We start from the raw sequence: 22,739 nt of genomic DNA on the forward strand, positions 1-22,739 counted from the left end.
CATTTCTTCAGTATTCATGTAATTTACGATTTGTGCCCCATTGGCCGTGGTTCCTTTTCTATAGAGCAAGGGTTTTCAACCTCAGCGCTGTTTACCTAGTAGTTCAATCAGTATTTTTGTTGTGGGGCGCCCTGTGCATTGTGGCATCTTTGGCCTTATCCGTTAGATGCAGTAACGTTCCCTCCTCCTGTTGTAGCAACCAAAAATGTCTGCAGACATTGCCAGATGTCCCCTGGGTGGAAAATCATTACCAATGCAGTCATACTTTTTCTTTTGGGATATAAAACGTGTTGCAAATTCAGTTTTACGGATACACCTCTGTTGGTACTAGTCTTCCTTTCTGTGTGTTTCGAATGGAAGAATTTTTATATATTTTGTCAACAAGAGTACCAAATGCTTTTTTGATGGCATATAAACAGGATTTATGCTCTAATGCAGTGTTTAGGTTGTTGAGGTCTTTTTGTCCTTTTGTATCTGGTCTCTAGTTTCTTCATCTAGAGTGCATAGTGTATTTTCTTAAACGACTTCTTAAAATAGCCATTATATTCAGATAACTAAGCAAATTAGAATCTTATCAAATATCAGATGGTCTCATGAAAGGCTTTTCTATGATTTAACTTCATGTACTTGATATTTTGGCAGCCATCCCATATTTGGGGAAAGGGAGTAAGCCCCATGGTTTTCAAATGTGTGCTGGAGTGTATGTTTTCCAGTGAAGTTATTAACTGTAATTGTGAACTAGTTTTGCATGTGCCCTGTTATATTTTTAAATACCCTTTAGGTGACTAGGTTTGAATTTTGAAGATCTTTAGGGAGAAAGTAGCAGAGTACCTAATGTATTTTGTTTCACTGATTGTGTTTTAGTAGAGCTGACTCAAAGACATATAAAATACTATTTTTCCATGGCTGTGAATCTGTGTTACTCCTACATGGTCAGTTAAATGGTAGATTTCTAGAATTCTCCGGACTCTTGTCTTCATAAATTTGAATAGCACCCATAAAATTTAGTTTTCTCATGAAATTTTAAAATGATTTTTTTACGAGCATTTTACCATTTTGACCACTTAAACAGTAATGCTTGTGTGCTAATCTGAGTAAATTTGGGTAAAGGAGATCAATCTTAATTGGTGAAAGGTTGGGAAGAATTTGAATTCTAGAATTTTTTTGTGTTATTTTATTTTATTTTATTTTATTTATTTATTTTTTTTTTTAAATTTTTTTTTTTCAACGTTTATTTATTTTTGGGACAGAGAGAGACAGAGCATGAACGGGGGAGGGGCAGAGAGAGAGGGAGACGCAGGATCGGAAACAGCTCCAGGCTCTGAGCCATCAGCCCAGAGCCCGACGCGGGGCTCGAACTCACGAACCGCAAGATCGTGACCTGGCTGAAGTCGGACGCCCAACCGACTGCGCCACCCAGGCGCCCCTGTGTTATTTTATGTTAATGCATAAAATCTGGACTTACGATTAAAATTAAAAGTCCTTAGGGAAGCTATACTTCTGAATTAGATAAGAGTGATTGTAACTGAAATATCAATTGTTTGTGATATGAAGATGTTGAAACCATTCTTAAAGCAGCACGTTCTTTTACCGTGAATTTTGATGAATAAAATATCTTTTCCATATGCAGTGAGTTCAGCCTCCTCAAATTACTAGTCCAAATTTATTTATTAACCTATATTAATACTTTTGGAGCTGAAAGTCGTAAAAACTCCCGAGCTTCTGTCTCAACACTCAATCTTGCTCAAAACTAACAGATGGTTGCTTTATGCTGATGAATGTCAATGAGTTTTGTTCTTTTCTGAACTTCCCATGTTGACTGTGGGAATTTGGTAAACTTAAGGAAAAATTTTGTTGCAGTTTTAAAAGTGTTTAGAACTTTGCTTATATAAAAAACATAAGTGGTGTCGGAATTTTTTCCTCTCAACTTTAGAGATATCTTTATATCCCATGCAGTAGTTCTTTTGTTTTAACTCTGTACACATTTGACAGATTGGATAGCCTAGTCCAAGTAAAACTGGGGTTACCTTGTTAAAATTCTGGAATCTGCAAATGTACGATTTTGGGTACTTTGTTTTCTGATATATGACATCTGGATGTTTGCTGGCGTTGGACCTTTTATTGTCTGGTCAACTACATGTTTAATTAAGTAAATTAAAAACATTCTGGATATTGGAATCAGTTTTTTTCCTATGTTTCTTAATTTTAGAAAAAACTAACTTGGGGCTTATATCCAAATCTTTTTGATTTGGAAGAGATATAATTTTGTATTTGCATACCAGCAGGGGGCATTCTAATCTAGATACAGCATTTAAAAGCTTTTTTTTTTCCCTAAAAATATTTGTTTTATTTGTTGTAGTTTTTCTTTCAATCAGTAGCAGTCTTTGATTTTCTTTTAAAACTTCAGATTTCAAAGGGAACTATTAACATCAAGTCCTTAATAGTAATTTTCTGTGTGATAATTTTCTAAGACCCTTATCTTTTTTTTAAGGAAATTACTGTATTTGAACGAGAGGGGACAATTTTTGTTCTTAAGTGCCCAGAAACTTTGTATTCTTTAGCATGGAAACAGAATTGCATGTTGATTTAAAATCATTTCAAGGAAAATCATTTTAGTTTGATGTAATAAAAATACAGACTACATTTACCTGATACATTTTCCCCCTTTTTTGTTTAATCATTCTGATTTTTAAATAAGAGATACTTTGTTGATAAAGATAGCTTCTGATTAGGTTGTCCATTGGATAGGCTTCCACATTATTTAACATACTTCTGAGTATAACCAAATTAAGGTTTCAGTAAAATTTAAATTTCTGGGTCCCCCCCCCCCCCCATTTTTAAGTCCCCTTGCCACTCCCTTAGAGCCTTCACCTACCTCTCATTTTCTGTCTCCCACACTCTGAGTAATCATTGTGTGTCTTCTCTTTAAAACCTGGATTTGAATGAAAATGCATTGCGATTATATTCTGTGATGGAGAAGTTTTTGAAGATGCTAAGTTATTTGGGTTAGCCTACTTCTTAAATATCTGTGTTGATACTGTAAAGGTGTTTGTTCTCATTAGGCACAATGAAGCAAATCTTCCATATAATTACATTAGCGATACGTGACATTAAAGCCTAATTGGCTTATTTAAAATATCTAGCACATCAATTTCTTTTAGATTGTGAAAATTGAAAAGGTTATGAGTGCAGTTAAATATTCCTGGGTGAGAAATTTCAATTTTAGTACAATTTGTTGAGAATTAATTAGGACATTTGACTAGAAGAAAAAGAGTGTGGAATGCCAATAAGATAGTTATCTATTTATTTGATTATAGAAATGAAAATTTCTTCAGTAGTTTCGGAAACCCAGTGAGGTTTACCTAGTTTGGGTTTACCAAATTCGAAATAAGCTCTACAGAATTAAGATAATGGTAAATACTTACATGTTTCAGTGTGTATTTGTTGTTTTTACACTCAGACTTTTATTTTGTAGGAAATTGATGAAGCCTGTAAGAGAATAAAGCGTGAGGTTGATGATTTGGGCCCTGAAGTTGGTGACATTAAAATCATTCCATTATACTCTACACTTCCACCTCAGCAGCAACAACGCATTTTTGAGCCTCCGCCTCCAAAAAAGCAGAATGGAGCGATTGGAAGAAAGGTTAGCATAGAAATGTTCTCTGTAAACATTTCATTAATACAGAAAGTGTATTGAAGTATGAAAGTATGAGATATGGAAGTATATTGAATTATTAAGGACTATGTGATGGGTGATAGTGATCTGGATTGCACACTACAAAATCTGTATTTCAAATGCAAATATTAAACCGTATATTTAGGTGGAATTTTGCATAACTTTTGACTGTAAAGTAAGAGCATGTACTGTTTCCCATTCCCTCCTTATTAAATGGGAGTTTGATTAGGCTGGCTAAAGAAAAGAGGGAGATGGCCTAGTGTTGTCTTTCTCTCCATTAGTAAGTGGATTTCTTTAGAGCTCGAATGTAGATTCTCTTAGTATAGATGTCTGCCTGGCATAGGAAGGGAGCAAGGGTTTTCCAAACCTGTTTCTGGGCTCTTTGTTGGGATGGGAAGGGTATCTGAGTTCTAGTTTGAAACAGAACAGCTATCCTTTTATTTTTTTTAAGAGCTGGGTGTTCTAGTAGATACTTTGAAAATAAAATTACATTGCTTGAAAAGGTTTGAAAAACACTAGTATAGTGGAGTCAGTCATTAGGTTAAATAGTAGCTGTATATGAAATTTGTGAAGATTCTTGATCTCTGGATTTAAAGTTTTCATTTAAAAAAAAATTTTTTTTTCAACGTTTATTTTTGGGACAGAGAGAGACAGAGCATGAACGGGGGAGGGGCAGAGAGAGAGGGAGACACAGAATCGGAAACAGGCTCCAGGCTCTGAGCCATCAGCCCAGAGCCTGACGCGGGGCTCGAACTCCTGGACCGCGAGATCGTGACCTGGCTGAAGTCGGACGCTTAACCGACTGCGCCACCCAGGCGCCCCTAAAGTTTTCATTTTTTAAAAACAATTTTTTTTAACATTTATTTTTGAGGTGGGGGGAGAGAGCGCATGGTAGTGGGGGAGGGGCAGAGAGAAAGGGAGACAGAATCTGAAGCAGACTCCAGGCTCTGAGCTGTCCGCACAGAGTCTGACACGGGGCTCAAACCCATGAACTGCAATGCAAGATCATGACCTGAGAAGTCGGATACTTAAGCAACTGAGCCACCCAAGCGTCCCTTAAAGTTTTCCTTTTTTAAAGTAGGTATAATTTACCTTCATCACCTTGGGAGATTATTATCAAGGATTAAGCTTTGTGTATACAGGGTACTACTATATCTAGAAGAAACTAGTCCTTCATGGTAGCTGCCATAAATTCCTTGAATATATTCACGTAGAAAAAAGTCTCAGTTGAAATATTACTTACTTATGATTTACTTATCAGATTTGGAATTTATTGCTCTCTTATTTCTATATTCAGGACTAACAGTCTCACAACTTTTTTCTGCTTGTTTTCAATCTTTTGCTAATGTTTATCATGATTATTGAAAAATTACACATTATCAAGGTACTTAAATATATCAGGGCTAATTATTTCTTTACATGGTTGTGTAAAAGTTAAATGAACCAGATACATTTTTCAAATTAAAGGAACTTACTGAGAGGATATACAACACCAGCTTAGTGGAGTGTAAATTAACAAGAGATTGATAAGGAAGAAATCAGCCTTCTGAGTTTTTCAGATCAGCAAGAGTAGTGAATATGACTTAAAAAACTGTCTGATCAGAGCTTCATTATGTTGAACTTTTCCAGTTATTTTAGTCGTAGTGCTGTTTCTAGAACATGTTAAAATAGTTTTCCCTGTTACTTTATGTGCATTCTGAACTTTGGGGAAAACTTGAAGTTTAAGTGATAGTTTTAGTATATAATTCTGAAGTTGATCTGTTGACTGAAAAATACTTGTGGAATTCTTAGCATAATTCTGTATCAGTGGTTGTATATAAAGTAGCTGTTTTCTTATATATTTCAGTAGTAAAGAGGAGTGGCCTTAAGGCAGATGATTAAATTTTTCTTGAAATCATGTACACTTTGCATATCTGCATTTGTTTTAATTTGATGGGTTTTTTTTAACCACTGAGTAAAATTACGTATATAGCAAGATTTGCCAAATTTGTGTCTTTTCGTGTAGTTCTGTTTATTCCATTTTTAGGTTACTGTGAGAACTTAAAAGGGCCTGAGCTTACTGAAATATATTTCACATCTGAGCTCTTTTGCTCTGTTAATTATCAGTGTATTGGAAAGTTAAGTTCAGTCTGCTGCCAGTCCAGTAGGTGATATGTTTTCTAGGATCTTCAGCTTAAGCTCGTGGAGTATAATTGAACTCTTGCTTTTTGTGTTCTTTTAAATCATAAGGATATTGAGGAGAGTTTTGTCTTCCTGAAAAGAATAACTCAGCAGTAGTTGGATGTATGTGTGGTGAAGGCCATAGATGATGAGGGGGTGACTGGAGTCCCCAGGGCTTGGGGAATCCCATCCTGGGCTTTTAATTCAGAGTCAAACCAAGGGCCATAGTGCTGCTTCATCATCCATTGATGGTGTTTCATTCAGCTAAGGCTACAGGACCTCTTGCTGGGAAATCATGTTCTCTTCTTGGCATGAGTCAGCTTCATCTTCCAGCCTGAGAAGAGCATTATCACAGCCCTCCTGGATGGACCCAGGAGAGGGAGGGAGGACTTCATTAGTGCTTGGTGTGTCATTGTCATGCGAAAAAAAGAGCTTTGAAGCCTGGCATGTTTGAGGAGAAGTAAACGTCTTTATGGAAGCCTAGTTACAGAGAAAGATTCACTCCTCCAGTCCTGTTTTTGGTGCCAGGTGGAGAAGTTGCCTGGAGGAAGGTAGGAGTGCCAGCTGAGACCCAGAGATAGCAGAAAAACACCCCGTCCACGTGCCGTGACTGGCACGTATGACGAACCGATGACCTAGCAGGTCGCAGGCGACCGTGACCCTTAGAGAGGTCAAAGGGATTAGTGGGACTTTGGGGGAAGGCGGAAGGGTATGACGGAAGATGCAGAGGTTCTGTGAAGGCAGGTGGCTGGGTACTGGAACAGGAGGAACTGGCATTCTGTTGCTGTTTTCCTGTTGCGCTATTTTAAACAAAAATGCCACAAGTTTGATAATGTCCTGTTTATATTATAAAATATAGGGCTAGAGGCCAGGGCTTGCTGCTTCTGTCATGAATTCATTATACTGCCAGTTACTAGAATGGAGCTTTCATTCATGAGTGTTAAACTGTCACTGATTGATATTCACAATTGATTTAAATGTACAAAGGAACGTTTAAGGGATTTATGTTCTGCTTCCAATTGTGTAAAACAAAATACAATTTGATTCTGTTTTTTCGTTAAATTTGTTCTAATATAAGGATACTAGCTAGCATAAAGTAGAATGTAATAAGTTAGAACGTTTGGAACAAAGAGAATATTTAATACAGTTTTTAAAATTCCACCAAAATATTTAAGTATAATTCCATGTTTATATTGGGGCACCTTTCGTAAGTAGTGCCTTGTTATCTTACTGAATGTATTAACTTATGCAAAATAGAGTTTATAATATGATTGCAGTAAAAGAAGCAAAACAGCTTTTTACTATTAAAGTTTTAAAATGTAGGCTCTATTAAAGGTAAAGTTTTATGGGCATTGGGGACTTTAACTAGCATTCCTTTTGCAAATAGTTACTGAGTTTTTTTACATGGACTTCTAACACAGCACTACTGGTAAACAGCTTCAAAGTTTTAGTGATCAAGAAAGTTGAGAATGCATGTATTTATGTGAGGGTAGATCATGTTACCTGTTTTTGTTTGTTTATTTGTTTAATGTTTATTTTTGAGAGAGGGGGGAGTATGTGCAGGGGAGGGGCAGAGAGGGAAGGAGAGCGAGAATCCCAAGGAGGCTCTGCCAGCACAGAGCCCTACATGGTGCTCAGACCCATGAACCTTGAGATCATGACCTGGGCCTAAATCAGGAGTCAGACGCTCAACCAACTGAGCCACCCAGGCACCCCCGTTTTACCTGTTTTGATCATGCTTGACATTTATTCACGTATTTGACTTTCAGCTCAAGCTACAGTAGTTTTATAGAAGCATTAAAGTTTGCTCATCGATAAATTACTTGTATGCATCTTTTGACTAAGACTTACAATTGCTGTTTTATAGATTTGATGTTATTAAAATCCAGCAACTATTCTTTAATTTCACTTAGTTTTCATTAATTTTGTCCATACAAATAGCTGATTTTTCTGTAGCTTATCTTACAGTTTACTAATTAACATGGCTCAAAGCATACGCTGCTCAATAAAAAAGAGAAATGGCCCTTGTGGAGATGGTTCTGTAGTTTTAAAGAGAGGCTTAATGATCCACTATCTGAAGATAACTTAGTGTGGTGCTGCTGGGACGTGTATAAATAAAGAAGTTAATGTCCTTACTGAGGTGGCGACCCCCGCAGAGTTCCCTGGGGACTAAAAATCCAGACTAGTTGAACCTAAGTGCATTATTGTGTCCAAGTAGAATTCAAGTAGAGCAACTCAACGAACTCTGGAGTTCTACTTTCAAGTGGAATTGCTGAAATAAGTCAAAGTGGATTTCTTTGGAAGGCGTGTTATTGAGGGGGAAGAGGATACGTCTAGATGAAAGTTTAATCTTAACACTTCACATAAAAACATAAAATTGGCAGTGACGTCAAACTTGTTTCCACAGAGTTTATTCTATATTTAGGGGCTATTTACCTGGAATAATTGCTTGGCCAGTGAGGTTTGAACACTTCTTAAGGTTCTTTGAGTGCGTATTGCCATGTTGCAGTCTAGAAAGCTTATCCCATTTATATATATTCCCATTGTTCATATGTAGGTCCCTTGATAAATTCAGGATCATTTTGTGTTCTGGCCAGTTCCTAATTAGATCATATGCCACTTAACATCTAGAACATACTTAGGCTTGCATTAGTCCACTGCTAAGGTTTCAAGGGAGCTGGGTAACTTTTATCATCTCCTTTGTTTGTTCTCAGGCGTTATGTATGTAGGTTTTCTTTCGGTTTAGCTAGTATGGCCTCTCCATCTCCAGTAGTAGAGTTATTATTAGAAGAAGCACCCTGAAAGTTGTACAGTTTGTTATGTGAGTTTTTTCCTCATTTTGTCCCCAAACCTACCTCCCATGGTTTCAGAACCCTGCCTTTTTTCTCATAGACACCTTAATAATTATTAAATCAGTATGGTAGGCAAGTCCTGCTCAGATGTTTTTTAACCAATTTTTCTTTGGGGAAAAAACTTGAAAGTCCTATTTCTCTGTGTGGTCTTTTTTAACATTACTTTGACTTTTGGGTAGCAGTAGACTATCGATAATGACATGGGGTTTGCCAGGATGGCCTAATCCTGTGATTCTTAAGCACTTGGGGAATCACAAATCCACACCTCCTTGTAAGTATGCTATGATTTGTAACATACACACCAAAAGGAGATGCATGCACATGAAATGAAATGATTTTATGGAGGAAAATTATTTTTAAGTAACTCTAAAGAATTGATGTCATCAAGAAATTTTTATCACACTAACTGTATTCTGTTGTAGAAGAAACCTGTGAAATGTAAAATTTTCATTTCCTCCATTGTTCTAAATATATATCCAGAACCATAGTAATTTCACCCCAGAATTCCAGAAAACTCTAAGAAATCACAAGCATTATCTGGTTCTGTAACAACTTTATAAGGAGTTTTTACATATTTTATGCAATTTTATTTGCTACAACTTTGTCTTATCTAGATTAATATGCAGGAGTAAAAAAAAAAAAGGTAATTGAGGTTTGGGAGTGTTAAAAACCTTTCCACTAGAACTCATCTTTGCGGGTTTGCTCCCCAGCTCTGCCACCCGACTCCTAAATTCATTGCCCCTTCCACCACAGGATGCTGACTTTGTAGAAAAATATTAAACTCAGGATAGTTACTCAAATTCACCTGTCAACCTTATATGCTTTGCTTATGTTTGCTTCAGTTCTAGCGATTGAGCCGTGCAGATCATCTAAATGTCTTGAAAAATATTTCAGTAACCTCAAACCTCCATGTTTCTTCTCCGTTTGCTAGTTAGCAGTCTTGGCAGCTGCCCAGTGAAAAGAAGGATTTTGGTTTTAGATACGTGAATGATTCTAAAATATTACCCTGTTAGTGGCTCCCTAGTAAGTTTTAAGACCTCCATGAGGGCCTGGCAGTACGAGTCCTTTAATTTTTTAGTTGTGCTTGTGGACATTTCTGCCCATGTGCTCTAGTTTGAGCTGAGTCTTCTACTACTAGTGTTCTTCCCGGCTCTCTTGCGGCAGATCCCACCCTAGCCTCGAGAACTCTCCTAAGTGCCGTTTTCTCAGTAAGCTTCCTTTGTCTTCGCTGTGGAATTAAACCCTTTTTAAGTCCCACAGGGAATCTTTGGCGTCATTTACACTTTCTGTCCATGTCTAATCTTCCTTCACAAAATGTAAAAGCTGTAAGAGCAGGCTCTATATCTGATTCATCTTCTGTGTCAACTGCTTGCATATATAGGCATCTTCCCTTAATGGCAGTTTTCTGTTCCTGAAAATCAAATGTTCTGGGAAAAAATACTAATGAGAATCCCATTTACTTACTGCTTAAGAAGAAAAATTGCGTGACATGTTACTCTCAAAGCCCAACCGGTTTCCTAAAATATATCTAAAATCCATCGTATATTTACATAAAAAAAACCTAGCTACCATATTAGTATGTAAATGATTTAAACATTATTCCCTGGCAATAAAAGGTTCAAATGATTCTTGACGGTTGGTATGCAATGATGTTTTGTTTGAGACTGTACTCTTTTTAAAAAAATATCTACAGTTGATTCTTAAGATTTGCCAGATCTTGGAGTATAACTTGAGATTTGACCCCCCCACCCGCCCCCTAGCCTTCATGTGCCATTTTGTTTAAAATGTTGAGTTTTGGTGATACAAAGTTTCCTTATAAATATTGTCAGAAAATATTGAAATATTGAAAGAAAATACTAAAATGTTGTAGAGTTTGGATAATAAACAAATAGTGTTCTGTAAGGGAGGCATTTCTGTAAGGTAAGCTTGAGTTATTTCGTTATTTTTCTTTTGATGCTATGCTTAGGTTTAAGAAATCAAAACATAATGTGATTGAATGATAACCTGAAGTAATAGTTTTTGTTGAGAAAGAAATTTGCTGTAATGGACTAAATGAAATTTTGAATTGAGATCTTAAATGTTAATTTGTCTTGATATTGCATTGGCTGTTAAGGATGAAACCTTATTTTTAGTTTATTTACTGGATTGAAATTCATTGTTCAGTAGAAGTTCGTGGCTATTTTTTTTTAAGTTTATTTATTTTGAGAGAGAGAGAGTGAGAGTGAGCGAGCGCACGTGAGTGCAGGGGAGGGGCAGAGAGAGAATACCAAACAGGCTCTGCACTGTCAGCAAGGAGCCTGATGCAGGGCTGGAACTCAGGAACCATGCGATCATGATCTGAGTTGAAATCAAGCGTCAGACGCTTAATTGGCTGAGCCACCCAGGCACCCTGTTATAGCTATTTTTATTGTCATTTGAATTTTACCTGATTTGTAATACAATTTATGTACTATTTATTTCTTAACAGGTAGTTGTGTCAACTAACATCGCAGAAACATCTTTGACAATAGATGGTGTGGTATTTGTGATCGATCCTGGATTTGCAAAACAGAAGGTACATATGTTGGTACTTTAGTTGTATACTTTATTAAATTAGTGTTAGCTTCACAGTACTTACTATCTACTCATGTAATGACTGGAATTTACTTTTTAGAATTTTCTGTTGTGTCTTGTTTTCAAACGTCAGTGGTGATGAGCTCTTTCTGTTCTAGCTGGCTCTCATTTAGTAAGCCCAGGCATGATGTTTAGTCCTAGGCTGCTTTTCTGTTTCCTGTAAGATTGCTTTGGCCTTTTTGTTTTTGTGTAGTAATAAGGGAACAGGATTGTCATCCCTGTAGATCAGTCACTTCCCCTTTGAAATTAGGGTTTCTGTTATTGCCAGGCATAGTATCTGAAAAGGTGTTAATTTCTAGTTTACTGAATACCAAGCACTTTGGCCAAATGGAGTGACTAGTCAGTAAATAGTGTGTATGTTCTATTATTCACAGATCTTTGATTATATTTGATTACATTTTGTAGGTATAATTGGGAGAATTTGTTACACGTAGTGTTTGTGTCTCTGATGGTAATTTTTCTTTTTAAATTGGCAGTATGTAACTGATTTCTTGTGGATTAGGTTCAAAATATATTTCTTGAACATTCACTGTGAACATCAGGTGTTGAAATTGACAGGTTCTTTTCAGGCAGAAGCTTTCAACGCTGTTTGTCCACTCTATTAAAGCAAGATAAAACTGGTAGAACTGAAATTATTTTATTTATTAATTTTTTTAACTTATTTTTGAGAGGCAGAGACAGAGCATGAGTGGGGGAGGGGCAGAGAGAGAGAGAGAGAGAGAGACACATAGAATATGAAGCAGGCTCCAGCCTCTGAGCTGTCAGCACAGACCCTGACGTGGGGCTTGAACTCACGAACTGTGAGAGCATGACCTGAGCTGAAGTCGGATGCTTAACCGACTGAGCTACTCAGGTGCCTGAACTGAAATTATTTTAAATTCGGAAGAAAAAGATGATGTAATCTCTGTGTATAAGAGCCTTTTCTTCTTATTGAGTCTTCAGAATGATAGAGTCAGAATATCTGAAAGTTAAGGCACAGGATGACTGATTCTCATTTTCCATTTCAGTGTGATTTACAGCCTTCATTAATACTACATTGTTTATTGTGGGTTTAGCTGTGGACTTTGTATACTTTATGTTAGATTACAGTTTTGTGTTTAACTGAAAAAATTCTGAACGTTATTTCCATTCCAATAGGTGTACAATCCTCGTATCAGAGTTGAGTCCCTTTTGGTGACAGCCATTAGTAAAGCTTCAGCTCAACAGAGGGCTGGTCGAGCTGGGCGTACCAGACCTGGGAAATGCTTCAGACTTTATACCGAGAAAGCTTACAAAACAGAAATGCAGGTAAGGGGGTTTGCTGTATACTTACTATGTGTTTGGAAGGTTAAGTTGAACTTGTTACCAGAAGAAAATTGTTTTATTTACCTCATCCTGCCTTTTGGCACCCTTACCTCCTTACTTTTTCCCTGAGAGAGATTTATGGTGTAATCTACCAGTATAGCTCTCTGTTAACAGCTCTAAGTTGAAGTGAACAGCAGCAGAAACACTTTGAACCTTATAAAGCTAGTTTCACAGAATCTGATCCCTTTCGGGTATGTTCCACATGTATTTTTCTCCTGTGATCAGTGGTTTAGAAGTAATGCCAAAGTAAATAGCCAAAGAGGCAGAGAACAGATATGTTTTGTTTTCTGGAGCAAGAGGATTAAGGCATGTTTAACAGAATAAACATTTTTGTTTTTTGCTAGGATAACACCTATCCTGAGATTTTGCGTTCTAATTTAGGATCAGTAGTGTTACAGTTGAAGAAGCTTGGTATTGATGATTTGGTGCATTTTGACTTTATGGATCCACCAGGTATGAATCCTCAAAGCGTATTTTAGCAAATGTTGTAACCAGAATTCACTAGCTCTGCATTGTATTCTTTACCCACATGCACACACGCACATAACACCCCCTTTTTTTCTTCTGTGTGCATCCAGAGAAGTCTTGTATTTTAGGATTAAAACTAAGGAAGTGATAATTATATGAGAAAATTTTTCTTAATTTTTTTCTTTCCTTGGAATAACTAAATTATTCTCGGAATTATTGATTGCATAGGAAAATGAGAACTTTCCTTATTTTTTTTATTTGAGAGGAAGAGCGAGCATGCGTGTGTGTGGGGGGGGCATGGGTCAGGGAGAGGGGCAGAGTGAGAGAGAGAGAGAGAGAGAGAGAAAGAGAAAGAATCCCAAGTGGGCTTTTTGCTCAGCACGGGGGCTGATGCAGGGCTTGATCCCACAACCCTGTGATCACGGCCTGAGCCAAATCAAGAGTCGGATGCTGAGCTGATTGAGCCACCCAGGCACCTCTGTTACTAATTTCATTTTTGTGAACAATTATTTAATTTACTTAGGAAGATGACAGTTTTATCTCCTGTGCAGGGAAATTTTGCAAGTTTATATGATTCATAGTTTGCTAGATCTCTGTAACTGAATTTGATGACAGGTTGAGTTTTGAGTTTGGTCCACTGTAGAATGAAAAATGAGATTGCTTGTAATAGTTTGTACTTTATCACATTTTTGCTTATTAAGGCAGTTTGTTTAATAGATTGCCTTTTCCCCCAGCTCCTGAAACTCTGATGAGAGCCCTAGAACTTTTGAATTACCTGGCTGCTTTAAATGATGATGGAGATCTGACCGAATTGGGATCCATGATGGCAGAGTTTCCTCTAGACCCACAGCTCGCTAAAATGGTTATTGCAAGTTGTGACTACAACTGTTCTAATGAGGTCCTATCTATTACTGCTATGTTGTCAGGTAATAGAGGGAAAGGAACTAAACAAAGCCCAGCTCTTCACAGTTTGGGTGGACTTCACATTTGGTTTTGTTTTTTAATATTTAGCATGATAGCGGATTTTATAGATGGTTTTGAGGAACTCCTTTTGTTTCCTAAATATCTTGTAAATAGCTTTATAAAGACATAATATTTACAGAAGTAAAGTAATTCGTTGTGCACAAAATATAGTAAAAACATTGGCTCTCTTGAGTGCAGTAAAATTGCAGTAAGGGAAGAGTACGTCTGAACACAGTTGTAACTGACTTCTTTGATAGGTCCATCAGTTTTGCGGTTTATTACTGAACGTACAAGAAGAACCTGTTCTAGTACTTGGCACTGTTAAGTGAGCCTGAGACAAACCCAGACAACTGTCCTTAAATTGAGCTTTTCTAGTGGCAGTCAAACAAAACATGAATTTTAAACTTAGTATCAAGTAAATAGAAGTAGTAATGTATAATTTTAGGCTTAGAATCTAATCTGATAATTCTTTTACAGTGGCAGAAAGCACTTGATAAAAGAAGTATACCTAAAAGATAAAATGGCTAATTTTGGAAATTAGAGCATTAAGCTGAACAAATCATGCTGTTTTTAGTAGCAGTAAAACATAATCCACGAATGAACTACAACTTGGAATTAGATTTTCCAAAAAGAAGAAATACGGCTCATTATTGTTCACTGATTCTCACAGCTAAAAATAGAAGACATCTTACGTTTTTACTGATGGTCAAAGTATTCTATACTACTAACTAGTTCCAGTACTGGGGAGAATGACTTCCAGTTTCAGAGTGGTTTATTAGTCTTAATTACAAACTTAATGCCTCAAATGATTCAAAATCTTACATGGAATTAAAGGATAAGTTTAAAAGATTTCTAAATATAGCAATTTTGGCTCAGTTTAGATGTATGGTATGTTTTAATGGTGTGACTTTTTTTATTTAAGAACTAGCTAAAATGTTTTTTTGCAGAGTTATGACTGATCAGACTCAGAGCAGATGGGCAGGGCAGTATCGAATCATTTTAATAAAATTGTAGTCTCACTTGCGGAGGTGGTGGTAGGTTGTTGTCTGCCTTTCTTACATGTTTTTGTTAGATGCTCCCAGTCGTACTTCCACAGGATTTTAGTTTGTAGAGAAAGCGTGGGGCAAGAGTTAACAGACTGTTTGTGTATTTATTTGTTATCTGCTCGCTTTTTATTCTTCCAGTTTCTCTATCAGGCATTCTATATAATTACCATCAAGTGAGTCTAGATTATTAGGCTTTTAAAAAAACTGGTCATTGTGACACAGTTGAAATCTTCCAACTGTACCTTTTACTTGTAATAAGGAGCTCTGCAAAACGTAGGGGTTTATTAGCATATCAAGAAAATGGACATTTATGTGTAGCAGTTATTAAGCATGACGCTTTTGGGGGGACAATGTTAAAGGGTGAGGAAGAAGTCATGGAACAAAAACAGTTTGCCCAGCTTATAATGCTTTGATTTTCATTGAAATAGTTTTTGAAGTTTTCAGGTCCTGATGTAAATAATGCAAATCAGGGGCCTTATAGGGTGCTACTTATTCCCACTGTTAATTCTGGGAGCTAGTTCTCATTAACTTTCACATCTTTGAGAGGTTTCTGTACTTTTATGCATTACCTTGCTTCAGTTACATTAAGCAAGACATTTAATTATTACTTATTGTGATCATGTGTCATTGTCTCTCTTGGCTTCTTTGGTATCTTTTTAAAGGGGAAACTGTATGGGAAAGTAAATTGATACTGTATTTGATCTTGTTGTTGGTTATTCCCATTATCTTCTATCTGGACTGATCATTTATACTTTTTTATATTGACACGGTTTTAAGAGCTTTAAAAAAATGTGTTGACAAAAGTCCCAAGCTGTTAAGTATTTTTATTTTCATATTGCTTTTATGACTATGGAATTGCTAAAGTGAATTAAGGAAAGTTGTATTTTAAAAATGTAGTGCACGCTTTGTAACAACTTAAAAATTTATGTGAAATAACATCAAGGCTCTAAACAAATACTGTAGTTACCTATTTTGATGACCCTTGAAATAATGACTGTTTCAGACTAATTGTCAACTTTTTAAATACTGGATTTTGCTTTTTATATTGAGGTTTTGATTCAAATAACAGTTTTTTTTTTTTAAACTTGGGACGTCATTCTCTAATCTTTTTATTAAAATGCTGGAAAACTAGGCTGAATCTCCCCAGCCTTTTTGAATTTTCTTAATTCAAAGGCGGTTTAACCTTCCACCACTACTGCTATCCTCAAAACCCAAGATTTCATGATATTTTTTATGTTTACATATGCTTCTGCTCACCGGTGCTAATAGTGATACCCACCAGTTGGTAACAGCCACAGCACTAGGGAAAAAATTACAGTAGAAACGTGCCAGTAGATCGGTTAGAAAGTTGTTTTTAGCCCTGCAGTGGGCAAATAGAGCTTCGTAACTTCCCTAGCCACTCAGTGGATTCGACGGATGGCCTTTTGAAAAATTACATTTAGCTTAAAGGCTATTGACATTCTGGTTATTGGTAGAGCTATCGGCACTGGTTTTTGAACTAAGTTGAGCTTTCTATCTCTAGTATCTTGATGGCCTTCAGAATAGCTGTTTTGATGCCTACTTTTAGATCTAGTTAAAATAATCAGGTACTCTGTAGCTTTGAAACCCTCTTGTCTTACAGATGTGGTTAGGTGTTGATGTACCAAATCAAGGTAGTAAACAGTCCAAGATGCAGTTGGAGGCCATCCTGCCCTGCCCTATGCTCTGTGAACTGACCTAGCTAGGCCTTGTTCCTCTATCTGTGAATGCGTGACTCATCGATATGGGCGTTTGTGTTGGGCCCATACCAACCTTGTTTAGTCCCACAGTGTTTTGTTCGCCCCACGGAGGCCAAGAAAGCCGCAGATGAAGCCAAGATGAGATTTGCCCACATAGATGGAGATCATCTGACACTGCTGAACGTCTACCACGCTTTTAAACAAAGTAAGTGTAAATTAGATTGAAGGCACTCTTTTGTCTAAATGTCACTTGCAGCGCATAAGATGTTTCTTCATCTCACTTTCATTTATTATCCGTGACAACTTTACATTAGAAACCCAGAGGTACTTTAGGAAAAACTCCTGACTAGCATTTAAAATAGAAATTGTCTATCTTTTTCAAAGTTGTTTGCACTTGTAATCAGGGGAAAAGCACCGATTATAGAAAGCTGGAAAATACAGGACAGTAAAAACAAAATATCAGTATAAAATTTACTATTAACACAGACATTTTATATACTTTCTTTTACTGTTTATTTTCATACCGTTCGTATTTTTGTAATTTTGTATTATTTATAGAATCTTTACTGCTTAATAATTTTACTAATAAATAGCTCTTAAATAAATATAAAACTGACAAAACAGAAGACTGGGCTGCAGATGTGAATGATCATTCTCAGTCAGGTACAAGTGGTCTATAAGCGGGGGGAAAAGTCAACTTTACTTGCAGTTCAAGAAGAGCCATTATTATTGAGAGGTACCATTTTCTCACCTATAAAATTGGTTACAGAAAGGAGGTTATAGAAAAATAGCTCTCAGATGTGTAGGAGTGGGTTTAGTGGAACAGTCCTTCACTGGAGCTGGGAATAGAAGTTGATGTTGTCTTGATGAAAAGCAGATTTTATGTTATCAAGAACCTTAACAAGTTCATACCGTTTGACCCAGAAATAATCTATGCAATTACCTTTCAGTATCCTGTGGACACAGATATAGTTAATGACTTCACCTCAGAATTATTTATGATAGTAAAAAAAAGGGGGGGACTATCTAAATTGCCCATGAGTAGAAAGATAGTTCAGTGATTTACACTATAGCCACATGGTAAAGTGTTGTTCTAACTTTAAATCATGTTTTCAGAGTATTTAGTGACGTGAAAAACATTTTCCAGTTGTTTGAAAACAAGGAAATGCGGTAATCAAGTTACTGCCTGATACTGTTGTTGGAATCGACCATTTATAAAAATTAGAAAGTTAAAGAAAAAAATGCAGAAAAAATTGAAACAGGTTGTGGAAATGTTTGATATTTATGTATCAACATAATTGGGTGACACGCAATCAAAGAATGGTAGCTTTACATCATCACCCTTTACCAAAACTGGGGTTCACAATCACTGTTAAGTCTGTGTTTTCTGCTGTTAAGAAAATGGTTCCCTAATTTATAGCCTTGATAAATTTTTCACCTCTGGTTTTCTTTGCAACTCATTGTTATCTCATAAAAATCTCTGTATACGCCTAAAATAGTGTGTTGATTTTGGCACATCTCCTTTGGGGTGGGGGTGAATTTATTTATGTCAGAGTCTAAAAGTGCTGGAGAGCCCGTGAGTGGAGCAAAGAGCAGAGCTGCCAAAGTCCTGCACGTCTGTGCAGGTAGGAGTTGACTAGAATTGATAAATAATCTGTTTAAAAAAGGGAAAAAAAAAAGATGAAGGCCAGTATACAGTTTACTTCAGAACATTTATCCCTCTCATGTGCAAAGTATTGATAATGCATCATGTTTAAAGATTTTATTCCGGGGGTAGGTCAGTCCAAGAAATACTCTGTATTCCTTTGTGTGTCAAAGTGTACCGTGGTGGTTGATGCTGGGCGACCACCAGACACATAACCTGTGGACGGACGATGAGAAGAGGTGGAGGGGGGAGGGCCTTGGAAAGGAAGGCTCCTGTCCCGTCGGAAGGAGCAGATTCATATCCATCTTGCCTGTCATGATCCTTTGGTATCATTAAGATACTGTTTTAAGTGGGATTTAAAAGATGTCTAAAGGAGCAGCACAGGTTTTTACCGTATGGTCTCACAAGACATTTGAATGTTCTTTGAAATTAGGAGATTGTGTTATTTTGTTCTGTAAGTTTTGATAATTGGCACAGCAGTCAGCGTATTTGGATTTCATAATTTGCTCTGAAAATAAAGTTTAGGGCGCCTGGGTGGCTCAGTTGGTTAAGCGTCCAACTTCACCTCCGGTCATGATCTCGTGGTTCCTGAGTTCGAGTCCCACATCGGGCTCTGTGCTGACAGCTCAGAGCCTGGAACCTCCTTTGGATTCTGTCACTCTCTCCCTCTGTCTCTGACCCTTCCCTACTCTCTCTCTCTCTCTCTCTCTCAAAAACAAATAAACATTAAAAAAAATTAAAGTTTCGATTGATAATAGAACTATGCATTTGGATTTTAAATATGAATGTAATAATTCAGAAGTTTAATACTTCAAATGATAAAGTTACTAAATAATGCTTATCTTTACATGTTGGCAGTTGGGGGCTTTCTATGAAAATATTGTACAGTAGGTATCTATAAAAGTTTTATCCTACCTTTTTTTTTTTTTTTTTAATTTTCCATTTCGAGAGAGAGTGAGCACTTGTGGGGGAGGGGCAGAGAGAGAGAATCCCAAGCAGGCTCTGGAGGGTCAACACAGAGCCCAACATGTGGGTGGAACTCAAGAACCATGACATCATGACCTGAGTAGAAATCAAGAGTGGAACCCTTAACTGACTGAGCCACTTAGGCTACCTGCCCCCCCGCCCCCCTCCCCTTCAGTACGATTAGTGGAGGGAGTATCGTGAGTGAGACTGGTAGCATCCACTTAACTACATACTTGATGCTTGTCTACTACGTGCTTCTCACTGCCATAGGGATGGTAAGCTGTTGGGTGGTTTTAGACCTTTTGTGGTATATGCTGGTCTTAATAAATAAGGTCAAAGGCAACAGAATGACTGAACACTTGGTAAGTGTCTCCAAAGGATTCAGCCTTTAATTACTGACCTATTTTCAAATAAGGAGAGCCATTAAAAAAATAGTGTCAGACTTTGAGATCTCCTTATAATACTTGGACATTTCATATCCATTTGTTGAGTTTGGAATATTTTCACTAATTTTTAAGTGATACTATGTTTTAATTAAAACAAGTATGTTTGAAAAATAGCAACTGTGTTTCAGGTATTAGTCAAGAGGAATCCTTTCATTACAGACAATGGTTGATTATACAGTGCAGCTAAAATTCATCTTAATACTGTTGAAATAGAAACAAGGGGATTTAAGTTAATTTGCAACACCTTGATTTCTGTATGTGTATATATGATTTCACTCTGAAGTGATTGGATTTTAGATCTTAAAAGTAGCTTACTGGATTGGTAAGAAATTTGTAACTAGCATTATTTTAAGAATATGTTTCCATTTGTAGGCTTTATTTATCAAATTATTTCTCACAAATTTAGAAAATACAGATAGTATTTGTTTATTGACAACTTGAATTGCCATTTTGTTACCCTTTAGGGTATGAATTCTGAAATTTAGAACTCCAGAAAGCTATACTCGTGGTCAGGGTCTGCACATCAACTTCCTTTTTCAAAAGGCCCCCTTTTTTATTGTCTCAGTTTGGACATTAACCATTGCTTTTCAGCTCAGTACATTACAGCAGCATAAGCAAGAATACCTCTAAAGCATACTTTCTTTGTCTTCTCTCTGGAAGATATTTGGTGCTTTGTTTAAATGTCAGTAAGTTCAGATGGATCCTGCTTCTCATTCTAGATGGGTGAATTAATGGTCTTGAACACATCAGTTCTTCAATTGAAAGATCGTTTACTACCCCACCTACCCACCCACCCTTTCTGAATTGTGGCTGCATTTTGTAATGGGCAAACATTTATTAATATATTGGTTGTTTTTTGAAAAGCAATTAAGAAAATATTGTATGTTATAATTGGTAGAATCCTAGAACTAAGGAGAAAAGAAAGTGCCAAAGATTAATGTACATTACAGAAACGGTAGGAAGGATCAACAGTTTTGATTTTTAAGGAACACCCCCCCCCCCCCCCATTTCACAGTAACCCTCTTAGGTTTATTTATCAAAAGGCCTCTGAAGTAAATAATGAAGTTTTCCATTGTGACTCTCTGGGACATAAAAATGTCACTGTATAATATATTATGCTGCAGTTTGATCTCTTTGATTAGATGAGAAGACAGTGGATTGGTTGGAAGCTTGTCAAGGAGTCATCAGTGGAGAGATACCCTTTGATAATAAATAAATACATGGATTGAAATTATTTGAAGTGTTCAGCTTTGTTTATTAATACTAATTAATAAGCCTTGTTTATTAAACATGAGTGGGGATTCCAGACGTCCTTATAAACTATATCACTTGTATTTTAATTTTTTTTACTTCTATAGTACAGCTCTTTATTTGATTGTAAGTTTTTATTTTAATTCCAGTTAGTTGACGTTGTTACATTAGTTCAGGTGTATAATGTAGTGAATAATTCCAACACACCCGTACATCATCCTGTGCTCATCACTATTCATAGGGATACACGCACCCCTATGTTTATAGCAACGTTACTTGACAGTAGCCAAGATACGGAAGCAGCCCAAGTGTCTGTCAGTTGATAAATGGATGAAGAAGAGGTGGTATATATACACAGCGGAATATTATTCGACCTGAAAAATGAACGAAATCTTGTCGTCTGCAACAACATGGACAGAGCTAGAGAGTGTAATGCTAAGGGAAAGAAGTTGGAGAAAGACAAAACCATTAGTGCTTTCTTTCACTCATGCAATTGAAGAAACAAAACAAATAAGCAAAGGAGAAAAAATAAGGGAGGGGCAGATCAAGAAACAGACTCAATTAATTGAACAAATTGATGATTACCAGAGGGGAGGTGAGGGGGAATGAGTTAACAAGTAGGTGGTGGGGATTAAGGAGTGCATTTATCACTTGAACTTTAGATCTTGTTTGGCCAACACCAAGAGGCACATGGGTTGCAGTGAAACTTCGAAACACTTCAGGTTTCACAGTAGTCGCTTGAGTTCACTTTTATAACTTCTAAATTGTTTTTGGTAATCTTAATCTAAGGCTGTCTTTTCTTTGAAAATGAGAAAGACCTGGATGGCATTTTATCAAATTCCCTCAACTCAGTCTGTTAGACTGTATTAGAAACAACCAGGTGGATGTTTGTGGATAAAATAACTTCGTTAAAAATAGTGTATTCAAAATCCGTTTATTCAAAGTCACAAAATCCGCTAGCCAGAAACCTTAGTGCTGTTTCTGATTTTGCACTTCACTACAGATTTTTGGGAAAGTTGATAAAATTTTGATTTGTTTTTACCGCTGATGTGGGTAATTTTCCTTTTTGGATTACTTAGTTTACACTTAATAATGATTTGCCTTTTTAATTAGATAATATACCTATTTGGATGATTCATGTCCGCTTTCTTTCCCCCTCCCTCCAACTTTGTAGATCATGAATCGGTTCAGTGGTGTTATGACAACTTCATTAACTACAGGTCCCTGATGTCAGCAGATAATGTACGCCAGCAGCTGTCGAGAATTATGGACAGATTTAATTTGCCTCGTCGAAGTACTGACTTTACAAGCAGGGACTATTATATCAATATACGAAAAGCTTTGGTTACTGGGTATTTTATGCAGGTATGTGGATAATGCACGCATACATAATTAAATGTTTACATAATATTGTTTGCTTTAACAGCCCTTTGAATCTCCTTAAACACAAGGTAAAGAATGCCTCTGATTATTGATTTTAAATGTTGTGTCCAGATTCTTGAATCAACTGATAATGCTAAGAAATTTTATGTGTCTAATGAGTAACAGATTAATTTGCTAAACAGCAAAGTCAGTAATCCAGTTACATAGA

General features: G+C 36.6%; 1 protein-coding gene across 1 annotated transcript in view; it reads left to right on the top strand.

Moving 5' to 3' along the window:
• The window catches only part of DHX15 (DEAH-box helicase 15), a 62,803-nt gene that overhangs the window by 35,795 nt on the left and 4,269 nt on the right, over positions 1–22,739 (top strand). Inside the window, exons 6-12 of the mRNA XM_043572868.1 lie at positions 3,476–3,643; positions 11,156–11,242; positions 12,439–12,588; positions 12,990–13,098; positions 13,848–14,039; positions 16,923–17,045; positions 22,323–22,513. Coding sequence (XP_043428803.1) covers positions 3,476–3,643; positions 11,156–11,242; positions 12,439–12,588; positions 12,990–13,098; positions 13,848–14,039; positions 16,923–17,045; positions 22,323–22,513 — 1,020 coding nt within the window. The remainder of the gene's footprint in view (positions 1–3,475; positions 3,644–11,155; positions 11,243–12,438; positions 12,589–12,989; positions 13,099–13,847; positions 14,040–16,922; positions 17,046–22,322; positions 22,514–22,739) is intronic.

This window comes from Prionailurus bengalensis, chromosome B1 (genome assembly GCF_016509475.1).
Source record: "Prionailurus bengalensis isolate Pbe53 chromosome B1, Fcat_Pben_1.1_paternal_pri, whole genome shotgun sequence".
In the NCBI taxonomy this organism is placed as follows: domain Eukaryota; kingdom Metazoa; phylum Chordata; class Mammalia; order Carnivora; family Felidae; genus Prionailurus; species Prionailurus bengalensis.